Below are 21,735 nucleotides of genomic sequence, written 5' to 3'. Positions count from 1 at the left end.
ATCCAGCCAATTTTTGCCGCAGTCACAATTTTTGTGTCAACTTTCCAAATTCTCAATGCTGTTTTTCTAGAATTTGCTAATGTGTTCATCCCAAGTGTAGCCCACCAACATGAGAGCATGAGCGATGGTTTGCAAAGCTTAAACTGCCACATTTCAAAAAACAAACAATCCTACCACAACTGTGTTTTTGTTCAGTGAGATCGGAAAGCCCCTGAAGATTAGTTGAGCTGGCATAACAAACCAAACCTGCCAGAACAATTCATCTGGCTTATACGCTCTTCCTTGCAGCCATATTTCCTGAGGAACGCTCAGAAACAGATGTATTTCAACTTGGATAAACTCTCCTGGCATTCTGCTCCTGCAACCCTCTCCTATGAGTAAAGAGCCCCCTTATCACATGATAGGTTTGGGAATCAAGATAAACAAGTGAACGTACCCTCTCACCTCAGAGGAGCACACGCCGCGGACGCCTCCGTGTTGTTAAGAGGATGTGCACTGACAGGCAACAGGCACACGCATGTCACAGGCACAGGATGAAGCAATCCCATGCAGACACCCCCGTGCACAAGTAGGAAGCAACAGGCCCAGGTCTTCTAGGGCTTACTGAACAAAGCAGTGGCTTGTACCACCAAAAAGATTGGGCATCTCTGAATTAAGCGGCAAGTCAAACTTTTTTTTTCTCCCACTTAAAATATTACTGATCTCCAGAGACAAAACTTAAACTCTGTAAAATGTTAGCATGATGATATCCTGCATTATTTAAAGTACTATATGTTGCTGTATTTATAGTACATTTCCTCTATTTTTATTAGTCTTGTATTACATATAAGCAGAAGAAAAGGATACACTGTTCTTATGACACAATTTCCCACACCAAACCACATTATTTAAAGTTGCTGGTCCTAAAGAAAAACAGTTCTAGCACTATTTACCTCAATGTCCAGCTTAATTCCTGGTAATCAATGCTAAGCAGATCATTTAAATAAACTTCACCAGACACAAAATTCCAAATGCACCACAATCCTACTTTGAATTCTCAGGCTTTCTGCAATTACAAAAATCATTCAACAATTCCATGTTAAATTGGGAAAACAAAGATCTGAAACTGGTCTTTCTTAGTTATTGAAAGTAAGGCCCTTGGAGAAAAGGTGCATCATTTCAATTCTGCTTTTCAAGACAAATTCATCCAAAGTGAGACATTTAAAAGTAGATTTATTCCTTAATAGTTGCAGAGTTGGCATCAAAAATGCCCTCTTGTGGCACAGCAGAACCCTGCAGAGCCCGCCCTCAAGTCTTCCAACTTAAATTTTAGAACAAGAATATATGACTCAGGGCTTGTTTTGAAACTAAAATGAGATAAGGAAAGCGCATAATAAGGCAAACTAATACTGCAGATATCATTCAGAGTTTGAATGAATGAATGCTTGAAATCAGTTTCTCTATGTGGTTCCTTCATTTTATTTTTTTTTTTTTGACTGTTAGTGTAAGTAGTGGGAACATCTGACCCTCCTATAAATCTAAGCATAATTCAATTCCTGGGGAAAGCTGCTCTGCTGACGGAGTAGATTCCTGAAAGGGGAGTCTTTGTGCTGATTGAAATCTTTTTATGAAAGAATATGTGTAAAAAACAATTTGACATCTCCAACAACAGGTAACAACTTGCAAGGTTGCCTCACTCTCATCCCCACAGACTACTAATTCTCAGAGCGTGAGAGGAACAATCAATAGACAACTACAATCAACAGATTTTTCTCCCATGGAGCAAAGCAAGCACACTACAAATTTTCTGTTAACAGAAATGTGGCTGTGACAGCTTCTATTCCCTTATTTGAAAGCAGCAGCAGCAGGTTTTATTTTTGCTGCTTTTTAGCTCTCAGCCTGCCAAAATGACATTAAAGTAGCAGCTCATTTGCAAGCAAACAAAAAAAAAACCACTAAGAAAAAAAAACCACTTTAAACTGAAGTCAAACCTCCACAAGCACTAAAGTCCTGATGTCCAGTGAGGAGGGAGGGCATCTCCTATCTCCGTGTCTACAATACAGCACAATTAAGAGCACATTCTTTAAACACATCAGTCTTTTGGTTGCATTTTGGCAGCCCGCCAGATTACTCCTGAGGACAATCCCTATCAGTTTGGGTTCTTCATCCTGCTCCTCTGCAAACAGTCTGATGTGAAAGGTGTTACTCTGCTTTTACAAAAGACAGCCCAAGTAGGAAGCACTTGTTTGTAAGCACAGGAATACCATATTCCAGCTGCCAGCTCATCTGCAGCAGCCCAGAGCAAGGTCATGTTCACTGCTGCCAGCTCATTCCAAGCACTTGGACAGAGTTGGCAGCAGCATCCGCAGCGCTGAGCAGTGGGAGAGAACATCCAAGGTTGAAAGTGTTAAGTTTGAGAGGAAAAAAGCAGATTTCAGTCAATCAGGAAAATACTCAACAAATATTTTTACTTCAGTGAAATAATTAAAAAACAAGGAAAAAAGAAAACCCCACAGCACTTTCACAATCTACTATAAACCCTCAATCGAGCACAAAATTTCAGTTGAAATATTAAGACAACCTTAGAATATAACAATACATTTTAATTATTTGAGTATCTGAAACTTTCTCTTTTCAGACATAAGCCGTCCTTGTCTGGTTTATACATAAGACATTTTCAAAGTTTTCAATTCAAGTTCCAAGTTTCAAGAAAATTTTTTTATATACTTTTCAACATTTGTTATAAAAACAATGTCTTCTAAATTAAAGTTACTATTCAATCCTCAGTGAAATCACTACGTCGTTTCATCTGTAAGAGCACAGACGTAAACTTAAAAAGAAAAAAAATCCTTTTTGACAAGAGTCACTGAGCTTTTTCTCAAAACTTGGTGTGTATGTAGCTGAGATGTAAGTCTTCCCATGAAGAGTCACATACACACACTGTATTTGTAGTGGGCTGGGCCCCCCAGATGATAGAACCCCTGATGCAATGGTCATGGAAACACACACATCGCTGACACTGAACATAAGGGCGGATTCCTCGGGACAAAGCCCTGTTAGCCATGCTGCAAAGCTACTCAGGCAGTTCAGAAACCACAGAGGATTATGGTGAGAGAGTTTATCAACCCAACACGACAAAAGGGAAAGCAGTAGAATCTGAGATATTTCTGATCATTTTCCTCACTCAGCATTTCCAGTAAAGAAATGAGCAGAAAATCAAGAGTCATCAAGTTGCATTCTTCCAGTCATAACAGTCCAACAGCCCTTTTCTGTTTAAGTACAACCAATATTTTCATGCTTTTGGAACCCAATAAATCAGTATTTCCTTACAGAGTCATCCTAGCTTGTGTCTATTTTCTACACCCTGGTCTTGCTACCTAGAAGTTAACTATCAGCCACTGAGTAAAAACAAGCCATATGAAGCTCAACAGACCAGTTATCTGGTCAAGATCCCAACCTATTAAGAGCTGCAGTCTCCCACACCCTTGTATGTAGTTCTCCTCCAGTGCCTGTAGAATACAAGAAATAGATGCATGTGTGTACACACCCATATAAAAGGAGTGAGATGGGTTGGGGAAGGAGAGAAAAAGAAACCATAGTGTTCTCATTACCTCAGACTAGTTGTTAAGCCACACCTAAGACTGGAAGAGGTAGGTTTCCTATGAGTAGCACACAGCCTTGCAAGGCTTCCTCTTCAACCAGCCTTCCTCAGGTATATAGTAACAAAAATTCATTCTCTGCATAATTTATCCCAGATCACTAACCTGAGTGCTGTCCCAGGATTTCTGCAGCTCCCTTAGTGTCTCTGTCTTCTGACCCTGGAATGAAATTCTCAATCTCTGTATCCACCCATCTTTACTCAGAAAGTCTCCTCTCCAGAGCATCAGCCTACCCATTCTGGCAGAGAATACAATTTCCCAATCCCAACAGGAAATAACTCCTCATAATCCTGGAGCAGTTGAATGCTAAGAAGGTCTCTCACTTGGAACCTCACTTAGTGTACGAATGTTTAAACAAGCGGTATGGATTACACAGGTCACAAGTATCTCACTTTTCTTGAAACCAGGAGCACATTCCCATCAGTTACAGTATCTACAGTACCAATTGTGAGGAGAAGGCAAGTATTCAGCTGACAAATGTTTAGCTATTTGCAACTACTCTAAGCAGTTAATTCAACGTATTTTACAGGACATCCTTATATGAGTCAACTTTAAAAAGGCAGCTGTGACACTTAAGATAAGTTTCTTTAGCAGGCAATATAAGAAGCCTATACCAAAAAAATCCACCTTATTATTAAGCACATACCAAGCAGTAGCCCATTTGAGTGGGCTGGTCTGCCTTTCTTCCAAGCACTCAAATCACTGCTGTCCAAAACAGAACATCACTAAAAACTGCTATTCTTACAGTCTTTTTAAAGTTTATTTCCAGAGAAGCGATACCTAAACAGAAACCCGATTTTCATGCCCTGGAGAAACTGTGGTGGGAGTGGGGAGGGGACTATCAACCTAAGAGCTAGAAAGCTTTGAAGGACATTCCTCTCCTGTGGCATTTCAGAATAAGTACAAATTTATTCCTCTAAATGTTGGACCTTTTGACAAGTACCCCTCCTCATGATTAGCCACTTTAAAAAATAAAAAAATAAAAACATTAAAAATTGCGCTATTAGAGTTACCATAGTCTACTCAAAAATGGAGTTAGTGAAGAGTCTTTACCCCAATCAATGGTAGAAGTCCACACTTTCAAAATGAAGGAAATGGACAGAAAGACATGTACAAGCTAAAAGTTTACCATAAATCTCTGACTGACCTTTTAACAGCTCAAACAGCATAAATTCCATGAAAGACTTATGGCGGAATTGTTCCCACCATTTTTCCAAAACTTTTGAAAGAGATAGAACTTTTTTTTTCCTAGCATCAAGGAAAATACCCAATACAGAAATATTTCCTCAAAGCTATTTATCTTAATAAGTAGAATATTTATCATGTTGTTTTATGAACATGACAAGTGCTCACTTCTCAGAAGATTTATTTATCCAGCATGAGATACAAAAAAGCTTCTACTAGACAATCTTTGACCTGTTTGACCTTCAAAAACACTTCTTGCAGGGAAAGGAGAGAAGCTACATCATTATAAATGTATTTTAACATAAATGTATTTTAACATAAACACATTTTGACACAAACTGATCAGGTAGACAGAATAACTTCAGTGTCAAAATTTTCCAAGATTAGAGCTCTGCAACTTTCTTACAAAATGGAAGCTTTTATAAAAGCAATCGTTATCTTAGACGGAATGACAAAAGAAAAAAAATCCCTTTTTTTTTTTTTTTTTTTTACATACAGCACTTAAAATGCCAGGGAGTTGTGTGTGGTTTTTTTCCTAATAAGAGATTAAGTGTAAAGGCTTGCTTTTAAGACCTTGATGCAAGACCATTTCAAGAGCTTTTCACAATGCATGCATACATGATTATTTCAACACACCACCCCACAAACCCTTCCTATCATATCGGAAATTCCACACTTTAACATCAACCTTGTTAATTTAATTTGCCCATAACATATGGTGATAAAGTAATTCACGTACCTCTAACTTCTTTCAAAAGTTTGCTTAATGCTTTAGTTTCTGGGCAGGCACAGAGAAAATATTTCCTTCTGTTATTCAGGTAATTCAGTCAACAACTAGGTCAGAAGTGAAGAAAACCTACCTGGATGCACTTAAACCACTTTTTCTTTTTGAAATTTATGACCCGCTAGGAAAGGGAGAACAAATTTACATGGGTCTAGATTAAAACCAGCTTGAAAAGAGAAAGGGAAATCACAATTTACTACTTAAAATTATCTGAAGTAGGCAAAAAAAAATTATAATTTTTTTTTAAATCCATTTTTACTACAACCAAATAAGAGACATTTCATTATAGCTCACTTCAGAAATGACATGTAAGTGGGAATTGTGTATTTATTAACTGAAACAATTTAAGTTACTTTGTGACCTCTTCTCCAGATTACCAAACAATTCCATTTCTGGAAACACTGGTGGAGCATGAAATATCCACCGAAATATTTCATATATCAAATTCAGAACAGTTTAAAAGTACGCAAAAGTACTTAAATGGTTAAGCAGGGTATAGTTCATAAACAGAAGTAACTTTGTTCATGAAGACAGCAGTTCAAATATTGCCAACTTCTGACACACTACTCCCCCACAAAAAGTAATTTCTCTGATTGTTAGAAACTGTTTTGTCTACCTCACAAAGAGTTAAAAGCTTCCAGAAAGTTGAGTTTTCTTACAATAATCCATTCCCACATGGCAGGTTCAGGTGTTTCCTAAACCTCTGAACTAGAGCTCAACCTAAAGAAAGCCACAGTGCAGCTGAGAAAGAGGCACACTCCCTTCAAATCAGCGGAACATTGGAGCTTTCCTAACGCTGCTCCTCCACTCTAATTCTTCATATGGGCATTTCTCTCAGACCATTGCTCTCTGAATTCATAACTCTTTCATATTTCTACTCACCTCCCTGGTAGGGAGGTCCTACACTGCAATTTAACATTTTCACTACAAACTTCAGTAGCCAAACTAAATGGAATGTCAAGTTAATTGGCATGGAAGAGCTGCTGAGCCAAATGAGTAACACAGTAGAATTTTTAATACATTTGTAGAGGTCAACGGTCTCTCAAATTCTGTACTCTTGCAGAACCGAGAAACCGACAGAATACCTAAGAACTTTACTAAATCAATCAAACATACAATCATGCTCAATTTATTTTATATTTTCACCTCCATGTTTTACAAATGTTGAAATTCACCAAGAACAGCATTTTCAGCACATTTCCTTCATTCAGTTTCACCAAAAACTGTTATACAGACCCAATAACAGGTAAAAACCATGTTTATTATCATTAATGGAATTCCTGAAAAATGAGATGAAAGGAAAGAGAGTTAATCTCTCTCTGGGAAAAACAAAATTGTTGATGCCAAATGTTACTTTTAAACTGACTCCATCTGCATTAGCTCATTTGGAATTATCACAGTTTATTCATCACATTAATAGATTTTTTCATCGTGGTTCTAATCATAGATATCTTAAAAATTCATCACAAAACCTAAAATTTTCTTTCTAAAGGAAATAGATACATTATTCACTAGCAGCCCATTATATTTTAAAATCATGGTTTTTTCTATACTCCTACTCTCCACCAAAAAAAGGTAATAGGCCTATTTACAATGTACGTCATCCTAAATTATAGAAACCACTCAGGAAATAGCTGTATGACAGTCTAAACATAAATTTACAAGTCTTTTAATTTTCCTACACAAACAAAACTCTGTCCTGGTCATCAATAATTCAGAAATTCTTCTTTGGCTTTGCTCCTCATATTACTTAAAAACACAGTTTTGAGCTACTTCTTTTTAAGATTTCAGGCAACACTTCATCTGACTTCCACAGACCACAGTTTACTTGAGGTTCTGCTGTCTGCCCACCAGAGTGACACAAGAACAGCACACTGCTAATCAGAGAAACCCCTCAAATTGCTAACTATTTCCTCTATTGGACCTGTCAAGAAAGATGAGTTGCAAAAAAACTGGTCTCGTGTAGCTCCCCTTTTTCCTACTGCTACTTTTCTGGTGAGGGAAACATCACACCACCCATACACAGAAACTTCATTTTCCTTGTTCATTTCTGTCTTTAGCCCACCTTATTTATCAATACCATTTAACAGTTTATTTGCAACTAGTTTAAACCAATGTTTTCCAACCCTCCCACATCAATAAATTTTACATCCTGCTCCCTGCACACTGAAGAATTTATTCTCCCCAGAGACGGATGATACTTAAAAACTCCATCATGTCCTTCTTTAGCCTTGACTGCTTGTCTTTTTGTGCAGCTTTCCAAGCACCTCATCACCCAGCCAGTCCTAAGCTACCACAAACACAGGTTTGACCTGGGAAAGGACAACCATTTCAGCACCACAACCAACCACTGCATCTGACCAATGGAAAAAATAAAAACCTCTGAGCTTCCTTATAAGCAATGCTGATACAGCAAAAGGTGCAGAAAGAGGACACAGATTTGGGGAAGGGGGTCCAGAAACTGTATTTGAAACAGTCCATAGTATCCAACATAAACACTGCCTCTGGCTTTTTCAAGTCCACACTGCTGACAGTTCAAAATGCTTCATCTCTTTTCTCATTTCTGAACACATACAGACACATCCAAAAACCCACAACGAAAAGCTTTCAATTCACTACTTATCTACACTTCCAAAATTACAGTCACAGCTGAGATGCCACCTTCAGCGTCCAAAGAAGCGCAGTGAAGGTGGTGAAGCATCTCCTGCACAAATCTTGTGAGGAACAGTGGAGGGAGCTGGGGGGTGTTTAGCCTGGAGAAAAGGAGGCTCAAGGGAGGCTTTATCGCTCTCTACAACTACCTGAAAGGAGGATGCAGCCAGGTGGGGGTTGGCATCTTCTCCCAGAAACAAGTGACAGGACAAGCTGCACCAGGGGAGATTTAGATTGGATATTAGAAAAAACTACTCCATCAAAAGGTTGTCAAGTATTGGAACTGGCTGCCTAGGGAAGTGGTTGAGTCACCATTCCTGGAGGTATTTAATTTAATTGGCACTTAGGGGTATGGTTTAATGGTGGACTTGGCAGTGCTGGGTTAACAGCTGGACTCCATCTTAAAGCTCCTTTCCAATCTAAATTATCCCTTACTGTAGTCAGTATACAGGGGTGGATGTTTCCTTGCAGAGCAGAAATGCACCAAGTACAAGGGTTATTAAAATCTCTTACAAAATTTGAAGACATTTCTCCTGAAATTCTCCAGATCAAAATTCTGGATCAAAATTCTTACAAAACCAGCAATATTGCCATGGCAATTCAAACTGCTCAGTAAAGAAGAGGGAAACTACCAGACTTTAAAAATCCATATTACTTGTAAATCTCTAAGCAAGGACTGCTCTGCATCAATACGCCAGCTCCTGCACAGCAAATACTGGGTATTATATGTTTGAATGCCTTAATTGTGTATTTTAATATCCTGTGTTTTACCTTGACACTGGATGTTTCAGGTTAGTAATGTTAACTTCAATTTATGTTTCTACCTGCAATTTTTTTTAATCCTTGAACTGCAATAAAAATGCACACACAAAACCTGGATTTCATGCCCAACAATCACATATTGAATGCCCAGCCATCACACACCACACATGGAAACATACTGAAAGTCATAAAAGTGAATGTTGTTTTATGTCTTTGTCGAAGGACACTGTCATAAACCTCAGTAATTTCAATTTCCTTTCCATCATTCAGTTGTTTCCTTAGACAAGTCAATGTTCTCCAAAGGCATGGAAATGCAATTCTCAAGGAAGACTCTTTATCCAGAGATTTAGCTGTCCACCTTCTCAAACATCTTAGTAGTAACACGATAAAAACCAGCCAGTGGCACCAAAAAGCATCTCTTATACTGATACTAACACCTCACTCCACTAAAGTTTTATCATTTCACATTTCAACTGAAAGGACTAAATACCCTGTTAAATAATTATATCAAAGCCCAACTGGACACCTGTAATCTGTTCATTTAAAAGAATTTCATATGATTTCACATAAGACAAGTAAAAATTGTTGGGGTTTTTTTTAATATAAATGAGCTCAAACTTCAACTTACTACAGAGCTAACTGGAAGAGCAAAAGCAAAGATTTAAAATTGAAGACTGGAAGTAATAACATGCACAGTGCTGAAGGAATAAATCTTATCACTAGCTGAAATAGGCATTCAAGTATTTCTGTGCTAAAAAAGCAAAGCACAAAAGTGGCATTTAAAGAACAGCATTAATCTATGATTTCCAAGGAAGGAAATAAAAACATTTGCTCAAGCCACTTGACAATATAATTGTCTTAAGTGGAAAGCAAGCAACAACTTTACATTAAAAAAACTGCATGTTCACAAATTCTTCTCTTTAAATAAAAAAAAAAATAAAAAATAGGGCTGATATTCTGAGATAGTAATAATCAATATCAAGTGTTTGACAAGTGTCATCTAAGGAAAATGGCTTTTACCATTTTACAGCTGAGTTTTATTAATTTAAATTACTCCAGGGTATTCAACACGGTTTTGAACCACCATGTCCTCTGTAGAACAACTGTCTGCACCTAGATTTTGTCAGTCTTATCTCACCATGCAAACAGCTAATGTTTTAACTCGTGAGTTTCAGAAAAAGGCAAAGAAAATATTACTAATGCTGCTTTACCAGCCAGTGAAAATTACATATATTGAATCACAGCCATTAGCACAGTTCTGTCTGCAGATGTATTTAAACTGTTTGCTGAAATTACCAGGTGTTAGAATAAGCCCCAGTTCATTGATTCAAAGTAGGTAGTAAGAGGTTAACCCGCAGAGCACACATTTAAAACACCTAAAAAACTGGCTTAAAAGACACCCATTCAAAAAAATTATTTTAGCTTTTGTTCTCTGATTTATGCTGCTTGATAAGCAAAACAAACAGTACCTCTATCTTTTCATTTCTCTCCTTTATATTAATATCTATATCCTAAGTTAATCAAAACAAGTCTTTCTTCTGCCTGAAAAGGGACAAAGAAGTAACTGCAAAAAGCAAAGAGCAAAATAAACATGAAAGTTAAGTGGAAGTTGCTGTTCAAGCATTTTGCTACTTTGAAGATGACTGTGAAACTATGACATTTTGAAACAAAGACGCAGCTTGCAAAAGGCAGTAACTACATTTTTGCAGATCAAGTAAACCAAAATATTAACAGCAGCTTTCCTGCTTAGTCATATTTTACAATCAGAGTCTACATGAGCTCCTGGAAAAAATCACCTGCATGTTGCAAAATCAATGTGTATTTTCAAACTGCTTAGTAGTCTGCTCTTAGATCAGGATATTTGGTCTGTAGGAAGTAAATAAAAATGTAATAAAAGTCCTCACTTGACAAAGAACTGTAAATAAAACCCAGTATTACTCAGATGCTTCGTTTCAGCAATACATCCAAATCTCATTTTAAGAGCTTTGGTTGTACATTTTATTAAACTAAAGATAAAACCCTTAAAGGTACAGATAAGCAATAAGGAAAACGGGTTTAAACAGAAAACTTCAGGCAGACAAGCACATACCTACTGTGTATTGGTAACAAGCTTTTGTACCTGTCTAGACAAGTCAGTGACATTCTTGCCAAGTACTGCATGGTAGACAATCAAAAAGAAAAGGGTTGGGCACTTAACCAGATTCTTCTTGGATTTTAACATCTTTAATTACAAAACTGTTTTTAAATTAAAATTTCTGCTTCTAAAGACAATATCTCAGAGCAGACTTTGTAAAACTGTCCAATAATGCTGCAGGAAAAGACAATTAAACTATAAATAAAATGTGTCATCTTTTACCGTTATCCAACACAAGGTCATAAAGAAAAAATTTTAAAAAGCACATCTAGGAGGCAAAGACAAAACAAATTAGATTCAGCAGTAAATTAGAGTGTACACTCATACTGGGTAGAATCAGATGTGATATTAAATGAATGTGACACCACATTATTCAAGCTGGTCTTTGCAGGGATGCAGCACTACAATACTGAAGCAGTACACTTAATCTGTACCAATGAAATGTAAATATTTGAGATGATGGCAAACTTTGATCAGTAGCGAGGTAAAAACTCATTTTAGTATAATCCATCTGCAGCAAATAGAATGATGGGAAAATGCAGGGTATAGAACACATGAGAAAAACCTGCACCCATGTACTTCACAGCATTTCTCTTTCCACTGAAACACTTGCTAAGATTGTTTAGACAGTATTGCTAGACCTGCCTGGAAAAAGGTACTTTTTTTTTTCCTCCATTACAAAATACTAAAACATCTTGTACTAAATATTCATCTGCAGACTGGTAACCCTTTTTAAGTAGGTCCAGTTGCTAGAGTTTACTACTGATAGATTGAAGAAGCAACCTTTTCCAACAAAACATGTACTATTAATATGAAGATTCTGCTGTCCTAAGTATTGAGATTCTCTCTTTTCTGGTAGCTAATGGGTAACAAAAATAAAATTAAAAGTGTGGAATAAATTATCTATTTCCTCATCCGATGGGATAGACATATTGCACACCTGTAAAAGCAGTATGGAATGTAACACAAGATTATGAAAACTATTTTTAAGACTCTAGCAATGCTTACCCAGTAAAACTGTATTTATTTTTAATCTTTACATTTTAGACAGACTTTCAGAAATACTGAAACCCTCACTACCATATGCACCTTCCTAAAACATGTGCATAGGTTCACCTGCACAGATTCAATGAATGCAGAAGTGGACACTGCTTCAGGAAAGAGGCTGAATGAATGAAGTTTTTCTGACACGTTAATGTTCAAAAACCTAGAACGTGTACTAAACAAAATGTGGATGCTGGCAGCTTTGGAGAACCAGTTCAAGGCCTTGTTTCTGAGCTACAACACAAGGAAGCCATATAACCCCAAGCAGAACAAAACAATGTTCCTCTGTTTCCCAGACAACTTTGATTTTCAGGAGTGTTCAGCACTCAAAAAAGCATCTCACATTAATGCAAACCACTCCCCCAAGTGTATGTTATCCTTGCTGACCTCCTCAGGTAGTCAAAATCCAGTTTTCCAACATCTGTGTATCTTGCAGTGAAGGCAAACATGGATTGACAAAACAAGCTAAGTACTTGCAAGGTGCAGCCATGCTTTAAAAGCAAACAAAAGCCAGCACCTCCCCTTACATGCTTCTCCCTCCCCCAAGGAATGCACACAATATTCCTCTTCATTCATATACCTCACTGAATCAAACCGCACACGGCATTTCCCTTACACACAGTTCCAAGCCTGCTCTTCCAGAGGGCACTCTGGAATTCAGGCAGCATGAAAGTATCCTTTTCCCACCTTCTGGCAGCTGAACTACAAAGTACTTTGGCTGTCTGCAATTGTCAGCAATCCCTGCCTGAGCCCGAATCTATCAGCATTTACTTCACTCATTAATGAGTGATCTCTCATTTTAGCTGTCATCAAAAAAGGACACTTAATCGTTTCCCCAACTGGAATGAAACATGTCTACTGTATCTAACCAGCAGATCCAATATTACCAGCTCAATTCTGTTCACAATCCAGGAGAACAAAATTTATTAAACAGGTTGCCTGACCAAGCCCAGAGTCAGAGAATTAAGGATGAGAGACACAGAGAAACTGGTAAAAGCTGAAATATTTACTTTTACTGTAAATAGTTCTGTTTCCCATAGCCCAAATGGAACACTTAATCCCAAGAAAATTAAGAAGAAGAACCAGTACATTTTTACCCCCAGCCTGGCAGCGTTTCTCCTGCTGCCTAATCTCCTGCCAGTGAGCCAGTAGAGGCCGCTCAAGACCATGGATCGCTCCTGCAGAAGTGCGGGATGGGACAGCTTCCCAACTCTCGCCTTTCAACGCAACAGCCAGTTTTTGCATCTTTCTTCCACTTCCCCATTTCATACCTGCTTTTCCACCCGTATAAGTCACCTCAGTGAAGTCTAGTCCCCTCAAGGGCAACTCCTGACTGTAGGTTATCGCTGGTTATTAGAATTCAGGTTGCTGTACACGGTGCTCTCAAGATTTATCCAAACTAGACCTTTCACCTATTGCTGTGGAACCAGTCCAGGTTTCCTTCCCTAAAAGCTTCCCCATGACACTCCACAGCATACAAAGCCCCTCCATTTTGCCAGAGACTATGCTTAAATTTTCTAGAGATGGCATAAACTTATCACTTTTAGTGAAGTTCTCACATGGTTCCAGCTTTTATTCCACTTCAGGAGCTTCCCACAACTCAAACTGGCCATGCACAGCAATGCTAAAGTGCTTCATAGGCCAGCTCCTCACAGGTGGGTTTCATGTCAGTTGATACACTTACTGATCCATTAAATGAGACCTTTTATCTAAGCGCGGGTTCAAGAACCCCAAAGGACATGATCTGTATTGAAGATCTCATTATGAAGGCCATCACTACTCCTTACAGCAGTTACGTGCTTCAATATCTTTTAACTTCTACAGCAACAACCACCGTGGAAAACAGATTAAGAACAAGAAATAATAATTTGTCTTTACAGCAGGTCATGGAATACATACAGTAAACAGTGCTTCAGCCCACATAAGCAGCCACTAAAAAGAAACGGTTTTCAACCTCCTGCTAGGAGTGGAGAACACAGAAATTTCTGCAGGGCAGAAGAAACTTGTTGATTAAATTTATTAATGAGATTATAAAACAATCTTCTCAGATAATCAAAAGGACTGAACTCAATAATCCAGATGGTCTCTCCCCCTTTGGGCTTCTGTGATTAAATAATCATTAAGTGGGTATCATCCAGAGCCCACACTGGGTGAATCTGAGCTTCAGTGCAGTTTTCAGTGACATTGTACCTGAATGTACAGGCTTGGCACAGAAGAATCAAAGTTAAAAAGGCAGACTTCAGTTTAGTGTGCTTTGCTCTTTTAGTATTTCCAAACACTTGAAATACGTACCACACATATTTCCTTCAGAGAGTACAAGATAAACAGAAGAATTAAAGAACAACAGTTGCAAAACAGTAACTGACTATTACCATGAACATGCCAATTTCACAGTTTTATTTCTTGTACTGTTACCCAAAGAAGAGGCCATGTTGAACCAAAAACTGACTTCAGATATTTAAGTGCTGATTTCTACTCTTCCGTTCCTGATTCTACACTACAATTTGAATGCAATATTACCTTTGAGATGTGCAATACTGTAGCAGCAGTACACTTCTTTAACGCACTTAAATACAAGCCAGTTAGGTATCTAACTGGAAGAACAGATCCTTTCACATCAATAGTCATATCAATTTTTGAAAGCTATAAAAACGTAATAAAAAAGCATTCCACACTTTCAAAGCTTTCCAACTTGCCCAAGTCTTTTGGATGACCAGAAAAAGGTAAGCAAATGGAAACAAAAATCTGAACTATCACACATACACGCACTGGTTTATCATCAGTCACTACTTGCCCTACATGCCGCTATCTCCTTCCCTAAAGACAGTCTGCCAACCACAACACATCAGCAACCAGCAACCACAGAAACAAACCAGAGCCAGTGCTGTCAAGTTTCCATTCAATTCCACATATGCTCAGCAACAACCTTTCTGCAGGGATTCTCCCATAAAGCAGCTGCCTAACACAAGACTTCTCAAAAACATCAACAAACAAACAAAGAGATGGAAAAGAATGGTGCAAGATGTACTGAGCATTCCAAGTCAGAAAACACAACATCCATGATACTTTCAGACAAATAGGTTTTACCAACACTACCAAATGGAGATCCAGAAAAATCAGTTTATACATAATTTAATGTTTTATTTAGTGATTTTAGGATAAGAGGCAGCACTACACTAACAGGGTTTGCTACTATCAAGAAAACCTGAATAATTGGAACAGATAAAATCATTCGTGATGACATGGATGTGCACAAATGGGAAGAACTGGAATGTAGCTTCCTAATATAACTTACAGTCTTAGAAGTTAAAGCAGAAAAGGAAAAGAAAGATCTGCAAGTATCAGTCAATTGGCAGCATTCACATGTGCTGTCAGTGTGGGCGTCTTCCCTAAATACACAAACAACCTAAAATGCAGAAAACTGAGAAATTTTTAGAGCCAAAAAAGCACTTTTGTTGTGTGAGAGCCTCACAAAAGCTCACTCCAGCATACGATTCCGCTCACTGAAATGCAACAAAGATGACTTCATATTGCAAGAGGTGCAGAGAAAACTACAGGATAATGAAAGAGACAGAGAGCCCTTTTTAAAGGACTGGACAAAGAACCCATCTTGCTTAGCTGAGCAAAACAAGGCTAAGAGGGAATGTGATTTCAGATGAGCATCTCGAGTAAATAACCAAAGGGAAAATAGTACTCCTTAGACTACAGGACATCTGCCTAACTACAGAACAGCAAAAAACCATTCTAAATCACAGCACATTCGTTTGGAAAGCTTCTATCCAACAGAAGGAGAGTTCTGGAAATTTTCAAATTCTGGTTATGTGGAAAGAGGAGAAAAGCTTATCTGGCTTTGATATTAACCTTGACCAGGTTATAAACCTTTGTTTTACTGTATGACGTTTCAAGTTGGTTCACAGTATAGAAAGAAGCAATACAGACATGGAAGTAAACGGACACAGGATTAGTTAAGTTTTTTTATGTCACAGACAGCTCACATCCAATGTTTTACCTCATATTTTCATTATTGCTGTACCAGAAAGATACCTCAAGTAAGTGGCCAGACTGGAAAACTACAATACTGGGCTGTATTAATACTGGAAACTATCACGAGGGAGAGGGGTTACTTGGAATATTCCTCCTGACACCCTTCAATAAATTAGTAGCCAAGGAGTAACAATGCACTTAGGAAATTTCTATGGATGACACCAGACTGGAACTATCACCATTACAAAGAGGACTGGGTAGTTATCCAGGAGAGTTCATGGGTTTTGTGAGCTGGAATGCCAGAAAATGGAATTCAATACCACAACATGTGAAATCATGCGTTTAGGGACCAGTAACCTTTTCTGTAAGCTGAGAACTCATCACGTGGAAGCAACATAGGAGGAATGAACAGAGTTGTGAGGTATGGAAATCATCCTCTAAGGATGCTGATGTTTATATGAGCACGAGGAGAGCTCAATATGTTCAGGGAAGAAAAAATGAGAAATTCCACTTGGCTCAGGAAGCCTCTGAGCTGAAATTAGAGAGGCTAGAGCAGTGCTGGGGGAAGTATCACTGCTGAAGAGGTGAATATCATATTCAGTATCAGGTGAATCTTTGGTCTTAAGCAGTACAGTTGAACAGATTCATGTCAAAAAATTGCTGGCCTCCTCACAAAACTTTGACTAAAGATGGTCAAGTTTATCCAAGTGCCCTGTAAAACACATACTCCATTCCCTATTTCATTTCCCGCAACAATTCCAGCCCAAGCTAAAAAAATGTTATTAGCACAAGTTATGACATTGCACTGCACACAGCTCTAATTTAATGCATCAGAAATTAAAAGTTTTCTAACTGCCTGATACACAAGACACGAAGAAGCACTCTTCCAAATAGAGCAGCTGGGAAAAGGAATTTAAGCTGTTCTTAAACTGCACTAGTAAGTTTCTGGAAAGAACAGGAAAGCAAATAGCTGTATTCCCACATCTAGAAGTTTGTCTTGCCGTACCCAGATAAAGCATCTGCTTACACTACACTTACAGACCGGACAGCTACCTTATTTTAGAGTTTTGTCAGCCACCTATGTAACCAGAAGAACTTTTATTCCTTTCTTTCAACTCACTAGCCACAGATAAAGGGTGGCAGCTCTAAGTGGTATTAAGCTGCTCTCCAATGCCTTGCTACTACCTCCTTTAGTTGAGGGCTAAACTAACTGCCCAGTCCAGCACTGTAAGGAATTCTCTGGCTCAGAAAAACAGAGACTGAATGCCTTTTTTCTCCTTTATAGGTGAAAAATTGACATATTAGGATCATCTGGAACTTTATTTAACAAACATTCCATCAGGTGGGGCATTTCTGATGCCTCCAGCCAATTTCTCCTTCCAAGTCAATTCCTGGCACAGTACAGTTTGGAAATCTGATCTTTACTAAAAAGCTGAAGTATGTCAAAGGTTTTGGGGTAAGCTCTGTAGGCATTTCAAAACTAGGCAACTATGACCCAGCTGTCTGCAGTTATTGGGGGCTGTACTTAATGACCTGGCCTGGCCATCCCAGTCCTGCACTGAAGCAATAAGATAAACTGGAAAACACTGAGACTTTCTCTCTTAGTTCCATTAAATTTGTCAGGCATTCAGACTTCCAAAGGAAAAATGCAATGGCATCACAAGTGACACATATCTCTATATGCAGGATGTCCCTGAGTTGTACAGATTTGACTAAATCTCTACTTTTACATCAGTGTTTACATTTGTAAATGTCTTGTATATGTAATGTTTTAAAGCGGCTCTGTTAATTATTTTACTTTACTCCAACACGTTGGCATCCCACAGAATAAAAGCACCTCAATAAGCAGCACATCTCTGCTTTTAACTGTTCTCTGAATGAGAAATGCTACAAGAAAGACCCAGCGGCCACCACCAGTCCTGGAACGGCAAGTTCATCTGTTCAGCCCCGTCTCTGGAAAGAAACACTGGAGGAAGCCTTTCACTTGCAAAACTTCGCGGGGCTGCGTCCACAGCCACGAGCCACTTAAAACAACAAAACCACCATCCACACTTTCCACCACGGCCGGCGCTCAGCAGTGCAACGCTCCACCTGCCACACACCGCTCTGTAAATACCGGGGAGGGGGAGGAAACACCGCCACAAAAAAAAAAAAAAAAAAAAAAAAAAAAAAAAAAAAAAAAAAAAAAGGGAAAAGTGAAGAGCCGGCTCCGAGCAAACCTGTTGCTGTGCACCGCGAGAGCGCGGCTGCGGGGGGATCCCGCATCCCGCCGCTCCCGGCAGCCAGCTCTGCCCGTGGCACGGCGCACCCCGACGTCCCGCTCGCCCGCTGATCGTTAACGAGCCCGGCGGACGTGCGGGGCCGGTGCGGGGGTGGGAGCGGCTCAGCCGAGCCCCCGGGCGGGCCGGGGCCGCGCCGCCAGCGCCCCCGGGGCTGCGAGCGGGTACTCACTCGATGAAGTAGCTGGCGCCCTCCTCCGAGAACCCCTCCTCCCATCCGCGGGGCAGGTCTGCAAGGGACGGGGGAAAGAGAGAGAGAGAGAGAGAGCGGAAAGGAGGGGTGAGAACTTCGCCCGCGGTGCCTCCCGGCCGCGGGGAGGGAGGGGGCGAGGAGGGGGCGCCGCTCGCGGGCCCCGCCGCCCCCCGGGCACCCACCTGAGCGGATCATGTGGCCGGAGTTGACGGGCTCCCCGGTGCGAGGATGCAGCCAAGTGGTGGTGCGGGTCAGGTCGCTGGGAAGGGAGAAGCGGAAAACATGCACCTGTTAGTAGTGACTGCGTGCGGCCGCCCGGGCGGGCGGGCGGGAGCGGGGCCGCCCTCCCTCCTCCCCGCACCCCTCGCGCGGCGCCCCCTTACTCGATGAAGAAGACGCGCCCGTCCCTGCAGACGCCGTAGGACCAGTGCTCAGGTAGAGTGTCCCGCCCCACCGCCGCCGCCATGTTCGCCGTGCGCGCCGCCGGCCGGGGCGGGGGTGCGGGCGGGCGGGCGGCCGGCGCTCGGCGCCCAGCGCCCGGCTCGGCTCGGCAGCGCCACCGCGGCCGCCGCCGGCGCGGTGCGGGCGGGGGGCGACACCTCCCGCCCCTCGGGAGGCCGCGGGGGCGGCGGCGGGAGCGAGAGCGGGAGCCGTGCGGAGGCGCCGGCCGGCTTTGTCCGCCGCTGCCCCGCGCCCGCCCCCCGGACCCGCGTGCGCCGGTGGCCCCGTCCCCGGCGCGGCCGGCGAGGCGCAGCGGCCCCCCGCGGTCACCCCCGCGGGCACCGCCCGGCAGCGAGAGGGTGCTCGGGGTCAGGAGCGGCCCCGGGGGAGGGCGCACATCCCCAGAGACGCTCCTCGCTCGGGGAGAGTCTCGTGCTCCGGTGTGGGAGCCGCGTCCGGAACGCCCAGGGGAGGGGGTGGGATGTGCAGGTGTGAGCGCACCTGGCTGCCGCCGTGCCCCGGGGTACGCGCTCGCAGCGGTGGCAGGTGAGGAGAGGCAGACAGGCCGCAGGGACTTTGAACCTTGGGCACACAGGGGACGGTGGCAGCAAGGTTGAAACACATCGCAGAGAGGCAGGAAAGAGCCAGGCGACAAAGCGGAGCTGTCACCGGTATCGCGAGGGAGCTGTGCCAGCACCTGTGTTCATCAATGACCTAGAAAAGGCGGGAGTGGTAACATGAGAGAGCCCGCTCAGTGCATTTCAGTGAGGCTTTGCTGGCTCCCAGCTCAGACCTGTGACACCACGATCCGTATAGGTGCTGCTGCACGGGGATGCTACAGCCAAGGACGGAGTTAAGTGCTCCAGGCAAAGCTGGGGTCACCCAGAGTGTGGTTTAGGGACAGAGTGGATGAGACAGGCAAGGGGTGCTCTGCCACACAGCAGAGCCCCTAGGCTTCTTACTCTGGTCCTCTGTGCCAGCCGGCAGAGCCAGGATGGGTGCCAGGTGAGGAGTCCTAGCTGGTGCCTTGGCTTGGCCGTAGTGGTAGTTGGGGGATTGACAGGAGAGGGGGATTGACAAAGCCAAGGGATTCAGGGTGTGGAAATCTCCACCTGCTTCTTTCATTGAGGGTAGCAGTACTGGAGCCAAGCATGGTTCTGGGGGGTTCTTGCTGGTCTGATACTGGGGAGAGAGAAGGATCAAAAAGCCAGGAAGTGGGATGTTAGCTATCTTGGGGTAGAAGGAGGATGTTAAGCAGGGAAAAGACAGGCTGCAAAGAGAGGTAGGAAAGGGTAGATGTGCCTGATTGGGAACAGGTTAGTAAAATGAAACAGAGCAGACCACCTGAGGACATGGCTGTGGAGGAAAGAAAAAACCCGTGCATGCAGTGCGGAGAGTGCTGCAGTACGATAATATTTCCTTTTTCTTCCAGATAACCAAAATAAATAACCAGAAGAAAGTAGGAGGCAGGAAAAACAACATCATTGAGAAGAGAGAGGACTTTGCTCGATTTCACACCAGTTTCAGACATCATGCCGGTATGGTGCATCAGGATGACCTTGCATAGACCTCCCTTTTTGGCCACTGTTGGAGAAGAGGACACTATACTAGTGTCATCTTCTAACAACCAGGAATGGTTGTTATTGTGAGACACATTGCAGGCTAGCTTCAGAAGCTGTGAGCTCAGAAAGCTCTTGAGCAAGATGTTATTTACATATGTAACTCCTGGTAAGTCTTTTCTGTGAACCTGTCCAGACTACAGCCCACATAACTTCCAGCCAGCCAGTAGCAAAGTGTTCCTAAGGTTCACCTTACCTGATCTGTGTGTGAAGAATCACCTTCTTCAATTTCATTGGTTCCCCTCAGTTCTTGAAATGAAAGAGATAGTGGTCATCTAGTGCAGCCTCCTGCAGAGTCAGCACTGAATTTAGACCAGGTGGCTCAGGCCTTTGTCCAGGTAGGGGTGTGAAAATGCTCCAAGGACAGAAATTCCGCAGCCTCTCTTAGCAACTTATTCCTATGTTCTTGCGGTGAACATACTTTCATTATATCAAGTTAGAAACTCCCTTTTTCGATTTGTCACCCTTGTCATATGACCAGATATTGAGTTGATGCATCATGTTGCCTGTGGTATTAGCATATTATCACATACATCTGTTAATTGCAGGCAAATACATTATTGAAAAAGCATGTTTTATTATAGTAACTTGCAGAGCTCTATTCTAAAAATAAGATCAAGATGAAAACTTAGTCTAGATTCATACAAGTTCACAAGCTGACTTGTGTTGGGCCTATCAGGGAGTAGGTTTATGATTTAGATCCCTGGAGGAAGAATGCCTCCAGGCATCATTCATTAATAAGATTACCAGATTCTTCTGATTTTTCCTTTCTTTTTTTTGTTTTTCCAGGCTCTGGTTCCAGTCCTCCCTGGCTGATCTCGGCCACTTTTCTATTACATATCATTCATTGCTCTCTAGAGGCACTGTGTGGAAGAAACCATTTGAGGTAAAATTAGGAATTTAAGGTCATAATATCAGGAACTCAGCTAAAGGTTGTGAAATATGTTCTTCAACAACATTAAGGGTCTAATAAAAGCTGTGAGGCTTGAGGCTCCCTTTGTTGATAACTGGATAATTCAA

At 41.4% G+C, this 21,735-nt stretch overlaps 1 protein-coding gene across 10 annotated transcripts in view; it reads right to left on the bottom strand.

Annotated features, from left to right (window-relative positions):
• The window catches only part of PLEKHA7 (pleckstrin homology domain containing A7), a 161,245-nt gene extending 139,778 nt beyond the window's left edge, over positions 1-21,467 (bottom strand). For 5 of the 10 annotated variants that reach the window (XM_027737159.2, XM_027737162.2, XM_027737165.2 and 2 more), the window contains exons 1-3: positions 19,039-19,152; positions 18,838-18,914; positions 18,635-18,692 (exon numbers count right to left, since the gene is read on the bottom strand). In XM_027737159.2, the coding sequence (XP_027592960.2) occupies positions 18,635-18,692; positions 18,838-18,914; positions 19,039-19,121 (218 nt within the window). In that variant the 5' untranslated portion in view covers positions 19,122-19,152. Of the gene's footprint in view, positions 1-18,634; positions 18,693-18,837; positions 18,915-19,038; positions 19,154-19,597; positions 19,792-20,911 lie in introns of those variants that run through there. The other 5 variants (XM_027737160.2, XM_027737161.2, XM_039382479.1 and 2 more) reach the window with 4 other exon arrangements.
• Positions 21,468-21,735: the final 268 nt, after the last annotated feature.

This window comes from Pipra filicauda, unplaced genomic scaffold, assembly GCF_003945595.2.
Source record: "Pipra filicauda isolate LSUMZ 115617 unplaced genomic scaffold, ASM394559v2 scaffold26_size5592650_pilon, whole genome shotgun sequence".
Lineage (NCBI taxonomy): Eukaryota > Metazoa > Chordata > Aves > Passeriformes > Pipridae > Pipra > Pipra filicauda.
Note: the sequence above shows the minus strand (reverse complement) of the source record. Positions and strands in the feature narration are given on the sequence as shown.